Genomic DNA, 23,999 nt, shown 5'->3' with positions numbered 1-23,999 from the left:
CATGCCATAGATTGACTAATATGTAGAAAACTTTGTAAATGTTATCTTGATGTCTTTGTCTGTGTGTGTCACTTATTTTAGTTAAGTTGGGTTAGGGTTAGGGTTAGAAGTAAATAATTAGCTAAGAGAACATGGGTCTCTCTCCTGAGTAAATTATCTCCCAAATAAAACATTGACTGAAAAATATTTTTTCTATTTATTTGATTTGAGTTTGAAGCCAATTTTGTTCAAAAATATGCAAATCCGTTTTAATAATACTTTTATTTGTGTCAAATGTTTAATATTTCTTCGAGATATGTTCGGTTAAGAAACATTTAAGTTCTTTTCTTTTTATTTCTTTCTTTCTTTTTATTTATTTATCGATGTATATCTTTTGCGCAGGGTTGGATGGAAAAGACGCCATTGTTTTACGGGTTCTACGAAGCAAAAGAAATGAATACTGACGAACCGTATAGTATTCCATTGGCGTATCTTCTCGTCTGCATAGCTTGCCTCCTTTACAGTGTCATTATGATGGCAAAGAAGTAAGATCTCTATATCTATCTATGTATCTCTCTTTATCAATATAATATAATATATATTCACTACCCGCACAGCAGCTGCCGATTTAGGGTAATGGTTCAAAGCCTTCACTGTCGCACGGGCAGTCGAGTTTCGAACCTGGCTTGAGGTAGTTGCCTGTCTAGCCGCACTGATGAGCTGTGATACAGCGAAACGTTACCGTATGTGGATGAATATATATATATATATATATATATATATATATATATATATATATATATATATATATGCGCTTTTCTCTCTTGATCCTCTCTATATATGAATTTCTAACTACCTCTCCCTCCATCTCTCATTCAAATCTCTGTTCTGCCTCCCTCCGCGATAAGTCTTACAAACCTCTCGACGCAGCAAAATTATAAAGAGAAATATATAGTATACTAGCATGACGCCTGACATTGCTCGATCGTAAAATATGCTTAAATATATTTTAGTTTATGCAGCTTTCATATTTATTATTATAGAGTCGATTCTTTTGTAATTATATTATATTGTACTGGATATATACTGGTCATTACAAAAGTTTTAAAATATATGACTTAGATGACATGTTCCAGACTTAGTCGTTACCGTTTGAGCTATTTTCAGATGGATACGAAATAGTTAAAAGATGAACCGACTATAACCTATAAATGTGTATATTTGCTCATGCGTAATATTTTCCGTGTTGACTTCTTGGCCGCTATATTTATGGGCTAAAAACATGTAAAAGAACGGTCCGCAAAACATACAATAATTGGACCCACCTCGCGCCGATGCTCCAGTGTTAATCAGTGCGTTTATCTGCGCGGTCACTGCTAACAGGTGAGTTTTCTTTATTCTCTTAGAGAGAGAGAGAGAGAGAGAGAGAGAGAGAGAGAGAGAGAGAGAGAGAGAGAGAGCACATGCATTCTTCTTTCCTGTATCGGCATCTTCTCATGATATATCGACACTACGGACAGCGGTGTCAGCAACAACAGACCCCATTCCGATCCATCTGATCGTCCACCGACGAGCAGAGGGGAGTTTGCTATTTGCCAAAACTGGTGGGAACCAAGCCGCTGCTCAGCTACTTTGGACTTGACGGACTGAGCATACAACCATCTTGCGTTCTTTATTACTTTCTTACAATGGTTGCTGGCAGTCCTGGAAGCGGCTTTAGTTTCCATACATCTATTACGTTGGAAGCCGTGGAAAAAGTGATTTCTGTGCACAATAGCAGCAGCACATTCTGGAGAAAACCATGGCTGGCTGTTAGGTTTTTGCTGGAACTTTTTAGAGGGTATGAAATTGTCTATACCTGCAATTAACCATTCTGTCAGGTCTGATACTATAGACGACACATCCTTTTTAAACATGGAACGCAGAGGAAGATCCGATATAAATGTACGGAAGCTATCCCAGTCAGCCATAGTGTATCGATATACTGTACGATGGAGAGGTACGTCTGAGGACTTATTACATTTCATTTTTATCTTAATTGATACAACTGAGTGGTCGGAATATCCAAGAGGCGACAGAACAGAAACTGAACATAGTTCAGGGCAAGTTGTGAGAAAAAGGTCTAGGAGACTTGCATACTGGCCGTCATTGTCGGGCACACGGGTGGGTTCGTGAACAATCTGAGTGAGGTCATAAGCAATGGAGAAATCATGACAGAATCTCCCCTCATCATCGGTCTTGTTTGAGTGGGTCAACCATTCCACATTGTGAACATTGAAGTCTCCACATACGTGAATGTTAGCTGAAGGATATGCTGATAGAACTTGGTCAATTTTCTCAGATATGCTTTTAAAGATAGTAACTCCGCTGTTATGGGGCGATAAAGAGTAAATATAAATGCAGTAGTGTGAGCTAGTGCTACTCGGAAGCATATATAGGGTAAGTTAGGATCTTCTCTGGAGATCTCCCTACCACATGGAAAGCCATCTTTTATATCGGCACATATTCCATGCCCATGGCGATCTTGAGGGTCAGATTTGGAAGTTAGGTCAGAGTATCCTTTAATTGCGAACTCTTCTAGGGAAATAGTCTGTCCAATTCCGGTTTCGCTTAAAAATAAAAGGTCTGGTTTAGTCTCCTGTAATTGGGCTTCAGCCTCTGGAAGGTTAGAACATAGACCCCTGATGTTGGAGAAGGAGACATGGTAGTGGGGTCTACGTTGGAAGTTTCAGATCCGGGTTTAATCGTGTATTTCTTTTATTGAAACTTGTCATGATGGAATTTTGGAGTTTGTGGACTAGGTCGTCAGACTTGCTAATAGCAGGACAGAGAGGGGAAACTAAGAGAGAAAAGTAACGAAGAATTTTTTTGTAGCACATGATAAGGTAAAGCCGTAACAATTACCCACTAGTATGGCATCGAGAGGCCCCACCAGAGACTACTGCATGGTCCAGAATACATTCACCAAATGGCAATACAGCAGCCCCAGTACTTTGCACCTGCTGATAGGACAGCTTCCTTAGTGGTTAATCCAAGGTTCGGGTCCCTGACTATCAGGCGGATAACGTCAGCCTAGATAAAACGTTTACTAGTAACATGGCTACAAGGATAGACAAAGAAATAGAAAATTGCCGCCATCTGTCGACTGTTCACGCAAAATACTGCCAACCTAGAAAACAGCTTTTTCTTCTCCCTTTGTCAGAAAAATCACTCATTAAAAATGAGGAATGAGGGACAAATAAAGAGACGCGAGAGTAACGGGAGCTGCCGACAACGCTTCCACAAAACGTTCTCTACTCTCATTTAAAAAAAAAATCTATTAAGTATTGTACTTAATAAAAGTCCAACTGGCGTGTTTTTTAAAGGGAACGTATGGTGATAGATTCACCTCTCACGAATTAACAATGAATACAATTTCCTAATCTGTTCATGCAATCAACATGGTTGATATAATAAACATTTATGACGAGAAAATGCTATCATTAAATAAAACAATCAGGAGATAAAAATATATATTAAGTACTGAAATAGAATGTAGTTATTAATATTTGAAATTAAACATAAAATTAAAATACACTTATCTCGAACACGCATTCGTCTCCAGAGTGCAAACTGATTTGAAAAGACTTTTAGCTTTAATATCAGCGTCCCAAAAGACTTTTTTTATTTATTCATTTTTTTTAATTAACCGATAAAACAAAAACGTGATCGCTTTCTAAATTTTTGCGAGTGACGTTTTAAGAAATTGCGATATAAGAGAACAGCGAGGGGGGAGTCTTCTGCAATTCAACTAGTGCCGTTATAAGTAAATTCAACATAAAATGAAAAAAAACAGAAATTGAGGGGGGTCTGAAAGAAATATAAAATAGTTAAGATCAACTTGGTAGATATAATAAACAAGGGTTAGTGTAGATGTCATTTTTTTGACACGTACGAGGTTCGTTTAAAGATTCGTAGTTGCACGTCGGCTTGTTCCTTGCCGTTTATAATGGGTTTATTTTATATTACATAGGTTAACGCACGCGCATATTCGCATATATACATATGCATACATATTTACACTTCTAGGAACCACATACAAACACATACGTACACGCACATATATATAAACAAAGTAAATGCAGACATACATGGCTTCATAATATGCGCGTGCGTTAACCTATGTAATATAAAATAAACCCATTATAAACGGCAAGGAACAAGTCGACGTGCAACTACGAACCTTTAAACGAACCTCGTACGTGTAAAAGAAAATGGCATCTTCACTAGCCCTTTCTCTTTCTCTCTCTCTCCCTCTCTCCCTCTCTTTCACTCTCGTTCTGCATCCCTTTCACTCTCGTTCTCCCTCTCTCTCTCCTTCTCCCATCTATTTAATATACCTTGCTGAAAAACTAAAACCCAGTTAAAATTTAAAACCAAAATATTGAAACTTCTCCCCCTCCTCTCCTTACCCCTTCACTTTTCTCTTTATCATCCTCTCTCCACCTCCCTCTCACAATGTCCATATATCTCCACCCATGCCTACCTGAATCTGTTACCCCCACACACATAATACAAGCGAATGTATCTTTAACCTTCAAATCTGAAATATTGTCAACACCCGCCTCTCTCCTTTTCTTTCTTTCTTTTTTTTTCTCAAAAACACCTTTTCCCCCATAATTAACAACCACTTCTGCGAGCCTGACGAAGCTGTTAGATCGTAAACATGGTCCAACATCTGAAACATATGTAGCCAAACAGATAAAACGGTAATAAAAAAATAAAACACATATTTGGTCTGCAATATTATTGAACACTTTCTTCAGGTTTTTACTAATTATCAGCTTTTCCATATATATATATATATATATATATATATATATATATATATATATATATATATATATATATATATATATATATATATATCGAGAGAGAGATAGGGGAAAGAGAGTTTGTGTGTCTCCCTCTCTCTTTCTCTTCTCAATTAAAACATTTTTAAACAATTTTAATTCTCCCCATCAACGCATGTATTTTTCCAAGCGATCATAAAGGAAAAATATTCGTGTATTCTGTCTTTTACCATAACAAGCTCATAAGTGGTTCGTTATAAAAAGAAAGAAAGCGTTACAAGCTGACCAACTGCTTCAGCCAGTTTCAGTGTTATTTTTCGAACAACTACTAGAAACAATGAAAAAAGATCTTCGAACTCCACTGCGGTAATTTGGTTTCGGCTGATCATAGGGATTGTAGATTATAGTAGAGTTGGCCAAACTTCAGGACTTAATGGAGCCCCTGAGCAGGGCAACGGTTTTTCACGTAGCACTAACAAGATAATTTCTAAAATAAATATGAAAAAATATCATTTCAAATTTTAACACTAACTATTGGTAATGTTAACAACCATTTTTTTGTTCTTGATTAATCAAAAATTGTTGCATTTTTAGATAATTTATTTTTATTTTCTTTTTCATGAACCATCCTGAAACTCTTTACACCTGTAGTTATGTATCATATCTCTTTTCAGTAAAAAAGACCAATAATTAAATGTCTGCGGCCATTTAATTTTTTCCATATAAAGCAGTCTCACTCAAGGAGTCCCAGGATTCCGTGGAGTCCATTTTGGGAAACCCTAGATTATAGCACTGGAATCATAACCAGGCCGAGATCATAATTTCCCATACTCCTATCTCACATGCACTAATGTGTCCCTTGCGATGCCAAGCGAATGAATATTCACGTATTCTTCCTTTTACCATAATATGCTTAGAGTCATACTAAATTTAAATATCGGAATCGGTTTGTAAAAGCATCTTTGGTAGTTCCTCAGTTTTAGTCGAACACACAGACAGATGAACTTTTATTGATATAATAGAAAATTTGCAATACCGACCTGACGTTGCTCGAGATTCAGAGAAATCATTTTTTTTTTATCTTGTTTGAATATTTTAAGGTAGACAACTCTCTTATATCCTCAATTAAAAATTAGTTATATTCATTTCTGGTGATTATTTTGGGCTGATTACTTTTAAAAAAGAAATCATATCAACAGGTGTACTGCGTAATCTTTTAAATGGATAATATGTTATTGAATTAGTGAAATACAACAATAACATATGAAAATTGGCTAGTCAGAAGTAAAGTTGATTTGCCCGATTAAATGCTACTTGGGTCCGAATTTTTAAAATGACTTTATGTGCTCAATGTTGTTTGTCATGGAAAGGGAACGTGTTGGATTAACATTTTCATCTTTTGTTTCAGGTCTGCCTCTAATTTTCACGACAGCGTCTACGATGTATCGCCTTCGAGCCGTTACCAGTTTTTCTCTTTGATCTTTCTCAGCTGGGACTACACAATGACGAACGCACACAGCGCAAAGTTAAAGCAAAAAAGTCTCAAGAAACAAATTATTGTACGTTATGTTTTATGTATGTTTTGTGTGGGTTTTTTTTGTTTTTTTATTGATATACCGAATATTGATCATCATATAATGTGTTACCATGACAAAATCCATAGCGTAGCAAATATATCTCAGTGTAGTTCGAAATAAGTTTTAAAAAGTGAATCAAATAATAATGAATTAATTAAATTTTAAAAGATCAAATTAATCAATTAAAGTTAAATCAATCGAACATTCAAATCAAAAAATTGTATTGTTAAAATAAAATAAATTATGTAATCAAATTATTATAACATAAAAATGTAATTTAATTAAAATAAAATAGTGTAATTTAAATTTCAAAAAGCAATGTAATTTTCTAAAATAAAATAATCAATGAATAAATAAATAATTAAAATAAAATAAATAATTTAATTTAATTAAAATAAATAATATTATTTAAATAAAATAAATAATATTATTTAATTAAAATAAATACCTAATATTATTTAAATAAAATCAATAATTTAATTAAAGTAAAATTAATAATGTTATTTAATTTAAATGAAAATATAAAAATGAATAATCTAATTTAATTGCAATAAAATCCATATCTCTCTAAGTCTCTCTCTTCTGACCTTGAGTACGTGGTGCAATGATGCAAAAGGTGACTGGTTAATTTTAACGCATCCAAAACCAAGCTTCTATCTCTTCAACATGAACGCTCTGATCCTCACTTGGCCCCAACCGATATGAATAGCTTTCGTATCAAAGAAACTCTCTGCTTTGACAAGCTTCTGGGTTTGACCTTCACTCCTTACCTAAAATGGAAGATTTACATCAAATTTGTCGCCAAAGTTGCGGAAAGTGTTTCGTCATTCTACCGCTCTCGAAAGTACCTCAGTCTCGATGTAATTCTCTACTTGTATAAGAGCTAAATGCATTCTAAAATGGAGTATTGTGGCCACATCTGGGTAGGAGCACCCTATCCTATTTTGACACAGTTCAAAACCGGTTTCAAAACCTTGTAGGTGACATCCTTTTCTCCTTCTTGCAACATATTTCACACAGAAGATACGATACGAGTCTGTCTCTGTTCTGTCGCTTTTTTTCATGGCAAGTGCTCATCTGAGCTTCAACCTATGATCGCCTTGTGCCAAACAATCACAAAAAGTTGCAACCACTATCAATAATCTCCCCCACAATCTATCTGTACTTAAATCTAAACGCAAATCACATGAACAAAACTTCTTTCCTAGAACTGCTAGCCTGTGGAATTCTGTTCTGCTGGCATGATTTCCAGCTGACTGCAATACGATTGTCTTTAAGTCCATTGTATACAAGTTCTTGTTGAGCCATCCCTTTACATTTAGATAATTATTAACATTATAAAGATAATTTTAAAAATGTCCATATAAGTCTTTTTCTTCCTACATTGTTTCTTTTCTTTTTGTTTTTGGTTTCGTCGTTTTCTTGTATTGTTCTTCCAAGTTGTCTTTGCGTCTTCTAAATTTATCACGCCTTTCCCTACTTTTTTTCTTTTTCACGTGAGTTCAGTCAATATCATCTTTCGCGTTCAACGTATTGTGTATTGTTAGTTATTTTCCTTGTCTTCTGATCAAGATATCTACGTTCTTTTTCGGTCCAGCCTATGAATGGTGCAGACTACCTTATTAGTGATACTGCACAGGTGACTGCATAATTTTGTTTCTAAGTGTTTCCTTGTTATTCTTAGGTACTCTTTTCCAATCTTCTCTTTTATTAGCTGTAGATTTGATGGTGTTTGCTTCCGGAACCTTCAAATAGTTGTGTCATGTTCGTCAAAACATTTGGTTGGGCGGTTCTCTGTCTTCTAATGTCTTTACTATTAACTATTTTAATCTCTATTAGTGCATAGTTTTTCATTCCAAATTCTAATCCAATATTCTGGCTAATTATTCTGGTTGTGTCTATCAGTTTTTCCAGTTAAAATTTGCTTTTTACAAATAGCTTCAGGCCATCCATATACATTAGTTGGTTTATTATTTATTCTGTGTTTGTAAGCTTGTATCTGCCATGACATTTCCTAAGTATATAGTTATTATTATTATTATTATTATTATTATTATTATTATTATTATTATTATTATACTGGTCATAGCCGATGGACATTGCTCGAACAGAAGGAAACTGCACCTACTGTCTGTATAAGTGCAAAGAAAGCTATGGCAATGCATCAAACTCTTTATTCGAAAAACAGTGTGAATAAGGTTCTGAATTAGAATACCTCGCTCGGCAAGGATTACCATGATAGACAGGTGGCACCTGATCGTCATCAAACTACTCTCCGACAACCAGCAAAGAATAACGGGAAAGATCGTGAGTAGAAGAAACAGAGGACGACAACGAGAAACATACGTTGACAGTCTGAACACCTGAAAAACATAAAAATGATGAGCAACAATGAATTCATGAATGTCTCGTGAGAGAGAAAGATAGATGGAGAGTTATAGCTGTCAATGCTTGTACCTGTTTCCGTTAGTAAAATTAAGGAATTCATTTACAGATTCCGTATTTGTTCAACAGAAAAGATATCAACTTCAAATAAATGAGCATGAAGAAGGCTTAGGATTACATCGGCCAATGCGTTGTGAAAAAAAATAGGGAAGTTGTTTATAAAGATCATGAATAATATAAGTTCGAGTATCGGTTCCTTGGATGTTATGATTATTGTGAACTACCTGAACCTTTCTTTTATCCAAGAAAGTATCTAATTATATTAAATATTCGTCAAGTGAAAGTGGATTACCTGAAAAGGCCTCCAAGCTTTAATTTTGACGATATCTAGTGTTACGTCCTTAGCTTCACCTGTCGTATCTAAGGCGCGCTACAAATGTTCAATAATGACCGTTGGAATATCTGTAGTAGAACGAAATGGCCTAAATCCACATTGTTGATCTGAGACAAGTTTAGCATTTTCAATTTGATGAACTGTACTACGTGACAATCGAAACCGAAACTGTAGCATTAACAGCTGGTTACTTTACCACTGTACCAACGTGACAGGTGTATAAAGAGAATAAAAGTTAAACATTAAAAATAAACTAAGATGAATATACAAAATGTTTAATGATTTTTTTTTTTTTTTCAAATTAACACATTTTTAACCCCTTAAAAACAATTGAGGCCCCTAGGGCTGCTCTGCGACTTTTAGTTTCGGAGAGGATAGTTTGAAAATATGGAAACACAGACATATAGCTGTTTATATATTAGATTATTATTAGTTATTTATCATTTAATGGATGTTCTGCGTAGTATTGCTAGAAAGTACTACTTGTAGTTCTTCATCGTAGAATAGATGTCACTCAGTGTTGATATCTAAATTGACACAACAATCAAACCCGTAATGAATGCACTCTGTACGTAATGCTGTATCTCTATTCATTATAAATAACAGTCGCACATCTTATTATCTGTCGATTCAAGTTCGAACTCAAGTGATAGCAGTTTCACTTCAGACTGTTTCACATGACGTAACTTTCTTATACGTAGCGTTGGTTGTATATTTTAATTTCAATTTGAATTTTCTTTTTTCGTATTTGATTTTAAGTTTGTGTAGAAAATTTTCGATTGTAACCTTATTTTTACACGCGTGCAGTTCAAACGGCTAATATGCAAACGGAAAAGACTTTCTTGCTTTATCGCTACGTATTATTCCCATTAACAACTTTTTTATACACGTAGCTCTGGTTGCACTTTTCTGATGCAAATTTCTATTCGTTTATATAGTTTTAAACTTATGTGGAATTTTTTAAATTCTGGCCTTATCATTACATGCCCGCACGTAAATATTGCTACGTAAACATTACATAACTTTTCATTGCTGTATTTGTATTATTTCAGTCTGAACTCGCCGATAAGCAGCTTCGACTAAAACAGAAAAATCGGACACCTTTAGAACATGCACGGATCATTTTCATTCGCGTTGTCATCAATATATTTGTACTTCTCTGCCTTGGGGCTGGTGCATATCTGATCTATTATGTTACGCAGTATACTACACTGGTAAGTACCGAGAGGCATCGTCTTGTATATTGGCTCTTTAGAAAACCGATAGCATAACTTATTTTCTATATGTTGTAACGTGTTAAAGAGAAAGGGAGAAAGAGAGAAGGTTGAAACGCTCATAGTCTCTCTCTCTCTCTCTCTCTCTCTCTCTCTCTCTCTCTCTCTCTCTCTCTCTCTCTCTCTCTCTCTCTCTCTCTCTCTCTCTCTCTCTCTCTAAGCGCCATCAGGTAAAAAGAGAGAGAAAGGAGAGTGGCGTGGATGTGGCCTCGGCGAACTATATTAGCTGCTGTATTTTTTCCTTCTCATCCTCATCCTCCACTCGTACCCGTCAGGTTGGTTGGTTGGTTGTTTTTGTTTTACGGCATATCAACCCTTTTCAGGTTATTTAATGCCGAATTCAAAGATTTTGAAGAAAAATTTTTAATAGAATATATCTGTTGTTTTCAAGTCAGTTTCTATTTAACCCATTGTTGGGACCCTAACAGGTACTACCACTCCGTGTCAGAGTGGACCTGGAAGCAATGGCAATTAAAGGATGGCTCCACACTCCCCAAAGCCCGCAAGCTGGGGCCTCACCACTGGATATAGTCATATCCAGGACCGTACCCGTCAGGACTCGAACTGGAGTAGGAGGAGAGGCGAGTATGTGATATTATGAGGGAGAAAGGGAAGCGGAGGGAAAAGGGAAATTGAAAGAATAGCAATCGATATTCTTTTACAGTGCGAAATTCAAGACAATCGAGTTGGAAGTTTTGAATTGCCATGAAGGGAACATGATCGGAAGAAAAAGATAGCATAATTTTGGAATTATCTTCTGTATGTTGTGATGCGTTAAAAAACTTAACGTATAAATAATAATTTTCACAAAAAATCAATATTAGGTTTGAAACGGAGTCAAGAGAATGTCAAACCAAAACTATTGTTTATTTTTTTTTCATCTCTAATAATGAATATTGCCACTTGGACATTCATTCATTTATTCAAGTTGTACTCTGCCTGGTACAAGCATTGACAACTATAACTCTCCATCCATCTTTCTCTCTCACGAGGCATTCATGAATTCATTGTTGCTCATCATTTTTATGATAATCCTTGCCGAGCGAGGTATTCTAATTCAGAACCTTATTCACACTGTTTTTCGAATAAAGAGTTTGATGCATTGCCATAGCTTTCTTTGCACTTATACAGACAGTAGGTGCAGTTTCCTTCTGTTCGAACAGTGTCCACGCTGAGCGATTGTCCTGATCATTGTAATCAGAGGTACCTTCTGCTCACCACTACGAAATACGAAACCATGAACAGAATTCTTTCTGTTTCCTTCCGTATTACATCAGTCATGTATTACATCAGTCACCTACTTTCCATGACCTCATGTTACTCTGATCGGGGTGGGGTCTAAATGGGTTCTCGACCATGCCCAAGGGTCTCCCACAGACTAGCGGAGGAAAGAAGGCGTCTTACTTTTCCTTTGACAGTAGTGCTTCCCGTAACCAGTATTTGGGCATTAGGGACTACTATTTGGGATCATGTCTAACAAGGGAACTATGTAGGGAGTTGAGCAGCGAAATATTTGTTCGCATTACATTTAAACTTCTGACTGTTTGTACAATCAGAGAAACATGAAACAGAAAGGGAATTAAAAATTCTAGCAGTCTGAAGAAGAAACTATTAAGGTAGAATGCTTTCCGGCATTTAGGAACCTCAATAGTAAAGGGGTGCAGCTTTATGGTAAGTCAATAGTATGTACGTCTAGGGGGTACAAGTAATATGAGTTTATCAGAGCACATTTTATTAAAGTGCTTGTAAAACAGGCTCAGGCATGCAACGTGCGGGGATGGGACAGAGGTTGGATCTTGGCTGATAGTGCAGGACTTGAGGTTGAGTTGAAATGCTGTTTTGGACCCTGTTTAAAAGTGAGAAACTAGTCGATGCACCAGCCTAGATGTTGCAACAATGTATTGGGCGAATTGTGGCTTTGTAAAAATATAGGATACTCTCTGATGAGAGTAATTTTCTAGCAACCTTGGCAGAGGGATGCCCTTTTCTCTTCCCTGCAACCTCTCTCCCACAGAAGAGACGTTGGGAGCCTGTCTTTGTTTTATCGTTATTTCCATGGCAAGTGCTCGTCTGAGCTCCAATCTCTGGTCCTCCCTCGCCACTCTTTCACGAAAAACACCCGTCTAGCAAAACCACTGTCAATAATTTTCCCCACTCTTTATCTGTGCCAAAGCCAAAACGTAGATTCCATGAACAAAGCTTCTTTCTTAGAAGTGCACGCCTGTGGAACTCTCTTCCGGTTGCCTGTTTCCCACCTGACTACAACTTGGATGTCTTCAAGTCCAAAATAAACAAATTCCTAATAAACCGCCCTCTTAAGTAAGACACTCTTTCAAATCTCCATTACTAACGATTACTACGATATTATCCTATTGATTACTGTACACGCAATAACCCTTATCCTCGAGTGGCTCCCGGGCCTTGATAAGTGGTGACTATCAGGTAAAAAAAAATTTCAATATATTTGTTCCTGTGAATGTTAATCCAAGGAGATTGAATGATGAGCTCTAAGGTAGGGTGGTATTAGTCATGTCTTTCGGTGGTTGAGAATAGTGGGACAGGTTATCTCAATATTCCATAAGAATCTTTCACTTAGGGATACAAGCATCAAGTGAAAGATTGTTTCAGCAATCTGCCCCACTAGAAGGCTTCTTGTAATTGTTAAAGAAATGAAGTTTAATCTTAGTAGCATTAAATGTCATCATCCACTTGCAGACCCATTCCACTATAAACTGGAGAGCTCATTTCCAAAGGTTTTTACCCTTGCTTTAGATATGTGTATATTCGTTTTTACCTCATCTCTGCATACAATGTAGATTAATGGTGCACCAGAAAACAAAGCAAATGTTTTTATTCATTTTCTGATTGCTATATCCAATTGTCTAAATTATTTCCCTTTTAAGCTGACATTGCGACACTTAATTTTTTTATATACTATAAGTCACAGCTTATCAAAGCCTAATAAGTATCAGGTGAGACAACACCGTGATGACCGGTGTTTGTGGAAATTGGATAAGAATTAATTTATATAAGAGAAAGGATCATTAAGAACTTGTTTACATTGTGTTGGAAATATTCTTAACAAGACTTGTAGGTCAATTTGCATAAGTGACTTTATCCAAATTACCCATTATTACTTGAGGAGATGTTATGTATAAACACTAAAAAAAAAAAAAAAAAGAAAAGAGCTCGAAAAATTCACTTCTCCTCACTTCTGCTACCTAATTTTCTACAACAAAAAAGAACATCCTCCAGAACAACCGTTTTGGAAACTACCAAACTTCAAACTGACATTTGCTCCAATTTTCTCCAAACTCTTTAACAAATTCCTTAACGAATCTTGCTTTCCTGACTACTGGAAAACTGCTTCTGTGGTACCAATTTATAATAATTCTGGTAAAAGAACTGATTCATTAAATTATCGCCCATTGGCCTCCTCCATCTTTTCGCCAAAATATTTGAGTCCATAATTAACTAAACTCTAATCCACCACCTTATAGTTGTCAAACATCTGTCCGACCATCAATATGGATTAAGGAAAGCCCGTTTTACTACAGATATCCTAACAGTAATCTTTGAACGTATATACCATGCACTGTATAAGGCAGTGGAGTGCAGTAGCTCTAGATATATCTAAGGGTTTTGACAGGGTATGGCACGATGGTTTCTCAGGAAACTCAGATCATACGGTATTACTGGACAAATACTTAAGATAATTGAATCCTTCTTAAGAGAAGAATCGATGGTTGTATGTCTAAACAATATGATATAAATGCGGGTGTACCTGACGAATCAATCCTTGGACTTTTATTATTCCTGATATTCATAAATGACCTCCCTGATAAAATTGTCTCTGAGATGGGTATATTTGCTGACGATACCACGCTCGATAACAGGCCAGCGAGGAAAACAGATGAACACATATTCAAGGCAATGGTGGAAACACTGGAGGAAGACCTCCAGTCTTTAGTTGATTCGGGTCAAAAATAGATGGTAAAGTTCAGTGATGCTAAGACTATTCCTTCAATAATTACAAGAAACCTTCTCAACCACAATTAGCTATGGCTAAAGATACATTAACTAAAAGTACTTCGTTCAAACTCCTCAGCTTAACGTTCACAGGGAACATGAGTTGGAACAGATACATCGAGAGCATTGCCACGGCCGCTGCGAAAAAAGTGGGCTCTCTCTACCGGGCTAGAAAGCTACTTACGCCTGAAAGTATCCTGTACCTCTACAGAGCTACCATTCGCCCATGTGTGGAGTGTTATTGTTACATTTGGGCTGGTGCATCTGCTACTAGTCTCTCACTCCTGGGCAGGGTTCAAAAGAGAACTGTCATTTAAGCTTCAGTCTCTGTCCCATCGGCGAAATGTTGTATCCCTCTGCTTGTTTTACAAGTATCTTAATGGTGGATGCTCCGACGAACTACAAGTACCCTCTCCACGTAAATACCCTGACAAACCCGACAAGCGGAAAAGTCTCACCCCTACGCATTAGGGATCCTTAGATGTAAGAAAGCCTTATACTCTTATAGTTTCTTTCCCAGAACTACTAGACTTTGGAATTCCCTTTCCAGTTCCTGCTTCTCCAGCTGCACTGACATGCAGAAGTTCAAGTATAATGTTAACAGATATTTTGCCGCTCAACTCCCTACATATATATTGTGCCTTGTTTAGGGTGAAAATGTAATTTTAAAAAAAGTATTACTCTTTATTATATTTGTAATTATAATTGAATATAATTTGTTTTTGAATGCAATAACTTATTGGTTTTTAATTGCCTTCGTCCAAAAAAATGAAAGGTTGTTCTGCTACAAAAAGTTGTTCTTTTCTATAAACAAAAAATATAGTTAGAAATAACAAACTCTAGAAAATTTCTAATAATTGGACTTGAAAGCGACCATGTTATAGTTAGCTGAGAAACAGTTCCGCTCTATTGTGTTCCACAGACGAGCAGTTCTGAGAAAAAAAAACTTTGCTCATGGAATGCTATTTATATAATGTAATATAATTATACAGTATAATCACGTTTGACACACTGGTTTCCGTTAAATCACCGAAGTTAAGCATTGTTGAGTCTGCTCAGTACTAAAAATGGGTGACCATTTGGGAATACCAGGTGCTGTATGTGCTCCCCGCTTATCTCAGCATTGTTTCTAGTCGTCCTGGATTTTTTGCTTGCCACTGGAATCAAGCAGTGCCGACTTAGGAAAGGGGAGGTTGGGGATTGTGCACAACCTATTTCATAATTCAACGTGTGGCATTCATCATCTCTCGCGGATTATCAGATGTCCCTTGTTGTTCCGCCGGACGAACATCCTAATATACAATAGTGGTGCAATTTCTCTATTCACTTGCCGATTGTTTGATGTTTAGCTTTTGTGAGAGAAAAATACTCAAAATTATCTCCCTTTTATATTACAGCATGCAAAACTGGATACGTTCAGCTCACAGCATGGTGCCATTCAATTTGTGGTGGAATATTTGCCGTCAATAACAATTTCGATCCTGAACGGAGTCATTCCAATCTTATTCTCAGTTATCATCATCGTGGAAGATTACCTGCCGCAAAACGAAGTGATGATCACATTAGTCAGGTAATAATACAGACTTTAGTTTTGGTACAATATTACTACTACGTTACGAATCCAATCACCGCTTGTCGAGGTCAAAAGCCACTCGGGGATAACTCTTAACGAAATAAATAGATTGAAGAATACCATGAATGATGAAGAATATCATAAGAGGATTGAAAATAATGAATGGGATGAAGACAGTTTTATATAGATATATTAAGCACATGTAATTTCTACTTTCAGAACTATTTTGCTGCGTCTTGCATCGTTGATATTCTTGATTGCAAGTCTCTACAAAGAAGTGATGTGCAAGCCTAAAGACGAGTGCAATGTTGGAACCGAAAAATGTTCGCTTATCAGGGTAAGAACTTGCAGAATTATTATTATTATTATTATTATTATTATTATTATTATTATTGCCTGCCTGTGATCTCTCTTTCGGAATTTGTCCTTTTAAATACAGGATAACCCCTCCACTTAAAACAAAATGCCACGTATTATATCGTTAATAATATTCACAATCTTTTTTGAAATCCGACCATATTTGGTAAAAATTAACTTGTCCAACATATTTCAGTGATTAATGTCCAACGGCTTTTGTTTTCTCGCCGCTAATGTTATGCGGGGGCACGGTGATGGTCGTCTCGTCAGTTTTAGATGTGCTCTTAACCGGGTTTCACACTCGTGCGACCTTAACCTTCCTACCCAGACTTTTATCTGTGGGATTATCTCAAAGACAATGCCTATCAAAACAATTCCCAAACTATTTCTAAACTGAAGGTCTACACAGCCAAAATGGGGAAAGTACCAAGAGATGGGTGTGTCAGAGTGATTTGTAATATTGCATGTATCCAAGTGTAAATAACATTGTACGGTGATAAAACAAAGACTGTTGGGTATTTGTGAGTGAAGCTTGGTGGATACGACGTGCATAGATTTACATTTATTTATACCTATATTGGATTGCAGAAAGGATTAACTTTATTAACTAGTTGAAACTAAGAAGAAAACTGAATTGCTGAAGAAAACCACATTGACCAGTGCTTTCTCTTACGAATAGCAATCCAGATTAACTCCAGATTTTAACTTCAGTAATGTGTAGACACGGTGGCGTATGAAGAAAATGGCCGCTGTGGTTAATTTTATGTGAAAATTGACAGACATCCTTACTTCACATTATAAAGTTACTTGTTCGTAACATTTCCATCTCAAACCATCAACTGGTTCCAATTAATGGTCTAATACGCATAGTAAATTACAGATTTCACACCTCCAAGAATTGGTTATTAACCGATGTTTAACAATCCATTGAATCCTTTCGAAATTGTCAGATAGCGTCATGACAAGTTGGAATATTTCTTCAGTCTGCATAAAATCATTTACAAGACTTGTTGAGCGCATTCTAAGAACTCGGCGAACATTTGTCTACATTTACTTTATATCGTTTTCAACATTATATTTAGACTCACGCTCCTAATATATCTACATATCACTGCTAACACCGGAGTTAACCCTAACCCATAAAAGCTGAAAAAGGAAGTCAGAGAGAAATAAAATGCGCGTGCGCAAAACTTTAGAAGATTTATAGCATTCCTATTAGTAAGGGATCGGTCGATCTCTAATTATAATTATATATCTAGTGTGCCACAGCGTTATCAAGCGGTCTAGAGTTGCATGTATATCTCTGTGAAGGAAGATGACGTTTGGTTTTTTGCAATTCTTGCAGGGGGTGCTGATGTCTTCCTACATACAGCGCTAGGTATTTCCAAATGGTCTCCCTTCTTGCTCATTATGTCAGGGTCATTATGCCATATACATTTTATGCAGAACATGCATTAAATGATAAGTAATCAATAATAATTTTTGACTATTGTGTTTATCGAATATTCAATTCAAATGCCACCTGCTTCAGGACGATTCAGTACTTCTTACTGCGTAGAATGTGTATTAAATCAATAATTATTTGTTACGTCGATTTCTTAAATTTAATTTGAAAAGTTTGAATGCAAAATGTGATAAATCCAATGTGTTAAAATTGAAACTTTAAACAGGAAATATATTTTAAATCTATGCTTTGATTAAAATCTTATTTTATTTGAAAGCACCTAAACAAGGTATATTTCCACTGAGACGTATTTTATTTAATTACTAACAGTTCAGCCCAGCTTTTCTCAGGCTCTATGTTCTGTTCATAACTTCATATGCATATGTGTATATATATATATATATATATATATATATATATATATATATATATATATATATATATATATATTAAAAAGTTTGACTCATATCCAGGTAGCCTACATCTAAAATTTCAAGTGTTTAGACCCCAAATTGGAAGAGGAGTTTGGTAGAGACTACAAAGGTCAACTCTTTCAACTTTGGCCGCTTGACAGCCAAATTTTCGCCCAAAATTGATTAGAAAGCTTGCTGCATATCTGAATATACTTTATGAAAAATTTCAAATGTTTAGACCAAAAATTGGCTGAATAGTTTGCTAGAGACCGTAAAGTTAAGTCTTTTGAACTTTGACCCTTTAGCAGCCAAATTTTCGGCTAAAAAACGATTAAAAATCTTTCCCTATGTCTGAATACACTTTATGTAAAATTTCAAATGTTTATACAAAAAATTGTCTGAATAATTTGGTAGAGACCGCAGAGATCAAATTTTTTAAACTTTGACCCTACTTTTGACCCCTTAACATTTATTGTTTTGGGTTCAAATCAAATTAAAAAGTTTGATCCATGCCCAAGTAACCTACATCTAAAATTTCAAGCGTTTAGACCCAAAATTGGCGGAGGAGTTTGGCAGACTTTTCAAAGGTCAAATCGCTGAACTTTGACCCTTTGACAGCCAAATTTCTCGCCGAAAACGGATTACAAAGATTTTCCCAAATCTCAATCGTCTTTGTGTCAAATTTCGAGTCTGTAGACTGAAAATTGACAGAGTAATTTGGTAGGGAAAGAAACTGATTGCCTCAAGGGCAATGGTCTTTTAGTGCAGCATCGGATACTACATTTTGATCTTTCTTGGAGCGTATATAAATAAATGTAGATACGACGTCCGTTCGCAAATCGTAGATATCATGATCTAAGGAATATATAAAAAGTTCTAAACAAATAGTAACCCTCTCGAGAGTCCCCTTCCCCGAAAAAAAGCCTATTCTGGGCATACAAAAACGCGCGTTCCACTTTTGCCTTTTATATATATAGATGTTCTTGAGGGCATTCAAAGAAGACGAAGAATGCATCGTCGTAGATTATAGGTCACGTGATTAAATAGTGTTAGTTGTTAGGCGAATAAATTCGCTAGTGTATAAAATAGTTGTGAATAAATAAAGGAAATGTAAACCGCTCAGATTTCAGCCGGGGAGAAACTTGGTGATCACGGGGGTAAAATCGATAGTGTTTGAATATAATAGAAACGGATATGGTTCAAACAGGGAGTGTGATAGAGAACAAGAGAGTCCCTTTGTAAATACGTGTCAAATGATATGGGCTGACAAAATATAGTTAATAGTGATTTTGACTTTTTATCCTATTTATCTTCATTGATTTTGAACAAGGATCGAATTGAATAAATGTTCGAGTTTATCGGGAGTGTTCCCTCGATTTGAAGGATTAGATAGAAGCTTATACAGAGTGTCCAAAAAGTCACTGGAGGATTTTGAATTTAAATAGATTCTGTATTTTTAATATCTTTATGTAAATTAAACACAATCTGACTAAGACAATAGGATTTTTTTCAATGCAAAATTCAAACCATCTTTATTTATGTAAAATAATGTCTTTTAAATGTTGCTCATTTTCAGCCTCGCATATGTGTGCTCTTTTAAAAACATTATTCATGACAGATTGCAGAATCTCTGGATTGTGATTTAACTCGCTTATTTCGTTCCTGATGTTTTCCTTCAATTCTTGCAGGGTTTGGGGTTTATTGAGATAGGCGCTTTCTTTAACATATCCTCACAAGAAAAAGCGGGGACTAGTCAAGTCTAGGGAAAGTCGATAAGCTCTTTGAACAATTGACCTCTAATTTTGGTAAAACAATTTAACACCTTGCGTACGTTGTTCAATGCTATATCCATAATTAATTTCCAAAATATTATCTGTAAAATATCTGAAATAGAGAAGAAAATAATCATTAATGGTAAAATGACAAAGATTTTCAACCGCATCAATTACTTTTTTGCCAACCTGTACAAGTAGAAGGTATAAATGGCATTTGTGAATTTAATGTGTCGGTAAACATTACGGTAACTTTGTTTTCTGCATGTATGAACCAAGTTTAAAAATGCAACAATATTTAAACTTTCTGTGAAAACAAACAAGCATTGTTTCATATTTATCATATAATAGAAACGGATATGACACCACATGGCTCAAAGAGAGTGTGTGATAGAAAACCGTGCGTGGATGTGTTAAATGATATAAACTGACAAACGATTACTCTCTCTCTCTCTCTCTCTCTCTCTCTCTCTCTCTCTCTCTCTCTCTCTCTCTCTCTCTCTCTCTCACACACACACACACACACACCTACATACTGCATAGTAATTTGGAACAAAGATAAATTTGACTAAATGTTCCATAAATTATAATAGTCTTGTCTCAAATTTGTAAAGTTGTAAACGCAACGGCAGTAAATTACGAATACATAGGTGATTCCCACACCCACGGAGAGACATCTATGTGATCGCTAATCAAATACGCAACCATTTCCATAATCCAAACATATTTAGTACAAATAAACCTTAATTTATTCCTGATTTGCCCACAAAGTTTTAGCTATGAACATCCAACCGTCCTTGCTTCATCGCTGATCAATGATATTAATGGGGACACTTTAGTGATCGTGTCATATGTAGGAAATGGGATCCTAAATACCTTCACACTCACCAGATAGTAGTAAATTTTAGGATTTAAACTGAAATTATCGCAAATATAATATCCATCAAAGCAATTTTTATTTTCTTGTTTTCTTTTTCTTTGTGTAGTGTTGGGAGACTTATATAGGACAACAATTTTACAAGTTGGTTATCATGGATTTATTGATTACGCTCATCTTATCTCTCGTCGTGGAACCATTGATGAAGTAAGTATCCGCTCATTAACATTATTTATCTATCTCTAGATATTTATCCCCCCTCTCTCTCTCTCTCTCTCTCTCTCTATATATATATATATATATATGTGTGTGTGTGTGTGTATGTGTGTGTGCGCGCGCGCCCACAAATAATAGGAAAACAATTTGAATTTGTCAAAACCTGAAATATCTTTTTTCTATTTGTGCGTGTATTTATATACACATATATATATATATATACATATATATATATATATATATATATATATATATATATATAACTACTTAATTTACTCACATAAAATTAATATACGAAAGTATACATTTATGCGTAAACTTTAAGTATTTACTTCAAAAGTGCTCAATACGTAGGTAGAGCTACTTAGTAAGTTATAAAATATTCAGTGTAGCTTAATCGCCATATATATATATATATATATATATATATATATATATATATATATATATATATATATATATATATATATATATATATCGTTCTTAAAAGTAAGGTATTATTATTATTATTGTTATTATTATTATTTACGTATTAATGTATGCATATTTACAGAAGCTTTAAGTGTGTTATATATAAAAAATAAGATAAAATAACAAAAAAAAGTGCATGAAAATAAAAGCAAGTATATTATTAAAAAAAAGGGGAAGAAAACCTGTGGCCTTTTTAGAAAATTCTCAACGTTTAGTCCCGGGAAAATGAAATTGAGGAAAACAAAGTATATCTTGTTTTCCTCAAACATCCTGATCATTCTCCTGAGGAAGTCTCCCGAAAATGGAAACGAAACGTTGAGAATTTTCTAAAAAGGCCACAGTTTTTCTTCCCCTTTTTCCCCTATATATATATATATATATATATATATATATATATATATATATATATATATATATATATATATATATATATATATATATTTCTCCAGACAATGTATAATGCCACGTGCTGTAAGGAGCTAAATGTAAAATTTAATAGTCAAAAACTCATCAACAATAATTTTATATGGCTTGATTCCGATGCATGAAACAGCAATTTTCCCATTTGTCAGAAACATCGCTCACGGAATGAGAGAACTAAAGGATAAAATAAAGGAAGCGTGAGTTATAAGGCTGCCGAAACTAAACCCAAGTTCCACTTTCTATTATCCATCATCCCTAATCTTTAATCAGTCGTGGCATGTTGGTGTGGAGTCTCAAAATGAGTTGTATTTCGTATTTTCGTCTGTGTTATTGTATGTTAAAATTGAACGTTATGAGGATGTATTTTATGTTGTCTATGGTGCAGTTTAAGAGATTGTAATGCATGGCTACTGGGTAGTGTGTGGATTTGTCTTTAATGGTGTGTTTATGAATTAAACGTAGGTGAGACTCAATGTCTGTTTCACCAACGTTTTTATGTTTTTATGTTTTTATGCAGTTAGTGCAGAATATATTAAGTACAACACATTACGAATATCACAGTTGAAAAGGGGTACTTTGTTGCCTGTTAGTGTCTATTTAATTATTAATCAAGCTAAGTTGTTATAAAATTATTGTATCGAAGTAGTTTTTACTTCTTTTAGTTGTTATTAACAAATATAATCCAAGTGGGCTGACTTTTATTCTCTTAATGAACATTAAATGTCCTTAGATATTAGTAATTAGAAATGAATAGTTGTATTTTTAAATCCCTCTAAAGGTTTGTTTTCTGAATGATACCATTGCTAACTTCCTGTTGTTAAATCGAGAATTGGAAGCGTTTTCTCTTATTAGAAAAACATATTACGCTTACAGAAAAAAAACTGTATTGATAAAATTTTATTTAAAACTCACGCGTTGGAAGATGAATACAAGAAAGTGAAAAATTAAATTATTATTGCAGAATTATTATTGTCATTGTAAAATACTCTAAAATATTGGGGGGATAATCCTTGTCTAGTTCATATTTACAATACCTCCACACGGGACAGAGTGGTCGTTTTTTCACGTGGAGAAAAGGAACAAAAATTTAAAATTGTCTCAGTCGTGAAGGACTTCTCCTCGACTGACAGAGAACAAGACATTGAAGTGCAGCATCTGAGGAACAGATACTACACTGTGATCTCGGCCCAATGTGTAGTTGGGAACGAAATAGTTTTGTATTAGCTAAACGAAAACAAACAAATCAAAATATTTGTATTTCAAGATGGCGGTCGTGCCGCGTTCATAATTAAGAAATCGGAATGGCATTTATATCCATAAAAATACAATAGTCAAAATAATTTATGGTTTGGAACATCAATTAGAAACTAACAGTTCAGTGGAAACTAGAAGGAAACGAATATTACCTAGTATTGTGACAAAACGGGAAGATTTTAAAGTTTATTTTAAACACCATTTAATTGGTCATCAGGTAATCGAAATCTGCAGACAAAATGGAGAAGTGATTTTATGAAGAGCTTAATGCTTTTGTTTAGGTGAGTAATAGAAAATGTATTCACATATTATTTCTACCGGCCGAAATATTATCAGGGGAAAAAATGAATTGAAAAGAATTACTTGTATCGCATGGATTATTCGGACGATTGTTCTCATCTTGAGTGTTATTTCGATAATGTTTTGGCATATGCAACATTCAACCTTCTTCAGGTTTATCTTGTCGAATTCGAGAATCTTTCTTTCAAACTTAGAAATCTGCATGAAATTTCCAACGGAAACCTTCATTTAATAACTAGGGTTCAGATCGACTCAAACGTTATGCGAATAACATCCAAGGTTAGAAAATTAGTTCGAATAACTCAAATGATACAAATTGTGAATTCTCGTCTAAAGTATGAAAAGAAATTAAATATATTCGTGCCGATAACAGTGGGGAAAATAGCAAATCTATAAGCTATCTCGAATGAATATATCAGATGGATTTCT

The 23,999-nt window shown here is 35.1% G+C and overlaps 1 protein-coding gene and 1 pseudogene across 3 annotated transcripts in view; both read left to right on the top strand.

The window, feature by feature from the left end:
• LOC145292991 (transmembrane channel-like protein 7) overlaps positions 1–23,999 on the top strand; it is a 195,571-nt gene that overhangs the window by 152,211 nt on the left and 19,361 nt on the right. For all 3 annotated transcript variants that reach the window (XM_080139242.1, XM_080139241.1, XM_080139240.1), the window contains 6 exons: positions 382–524; positions 6,220–6,370; positions 10,220–10,381; positions 15,868–16,040; positions 16,263–16,380; positions 21,016–21,113. In XM_080139242.1, coding sequence (XP_079995368.1) covers positions 382–524; positions 6,220–6,370; positions 10,220–10,381; positions 15,868–16,040; positions 16,263–16,380; positions 21,016–21,113 — 845 coding nt within the window. The remainder of the gene's footprint in view (positions 1–381; positions 525–6,219; positions 6,371–10,219; positions 10,382–15,867; positions 16,041–16,262; positions 16,381–21,015; positions 21,114–23,999) is intronic.
• On the top strand, positions 15,455–15,574 carry LOC145293433 (5S ribosomal RNA; annotated as a pseudogene).

Source organism: Euprymna scolopes, chromosome 14 (genome assembly GCF_053919585.1).
Source record: "Euprymna scolopes isolate OS-2025 chromosome 14, ASM5391958v1, whole genome shotgun sequence".
NCBI lineage: Eukaryota > Metazoa > Mollusca > Cephalopoda > Sepiida > Sepiolidae > Euprymna > Euprymna scolopes.
The sequence above is the reverse complement of the archived record's forward strand: the minus strand, read 5'-3'. Positions and strand labels throughout refer to the sequence as shown.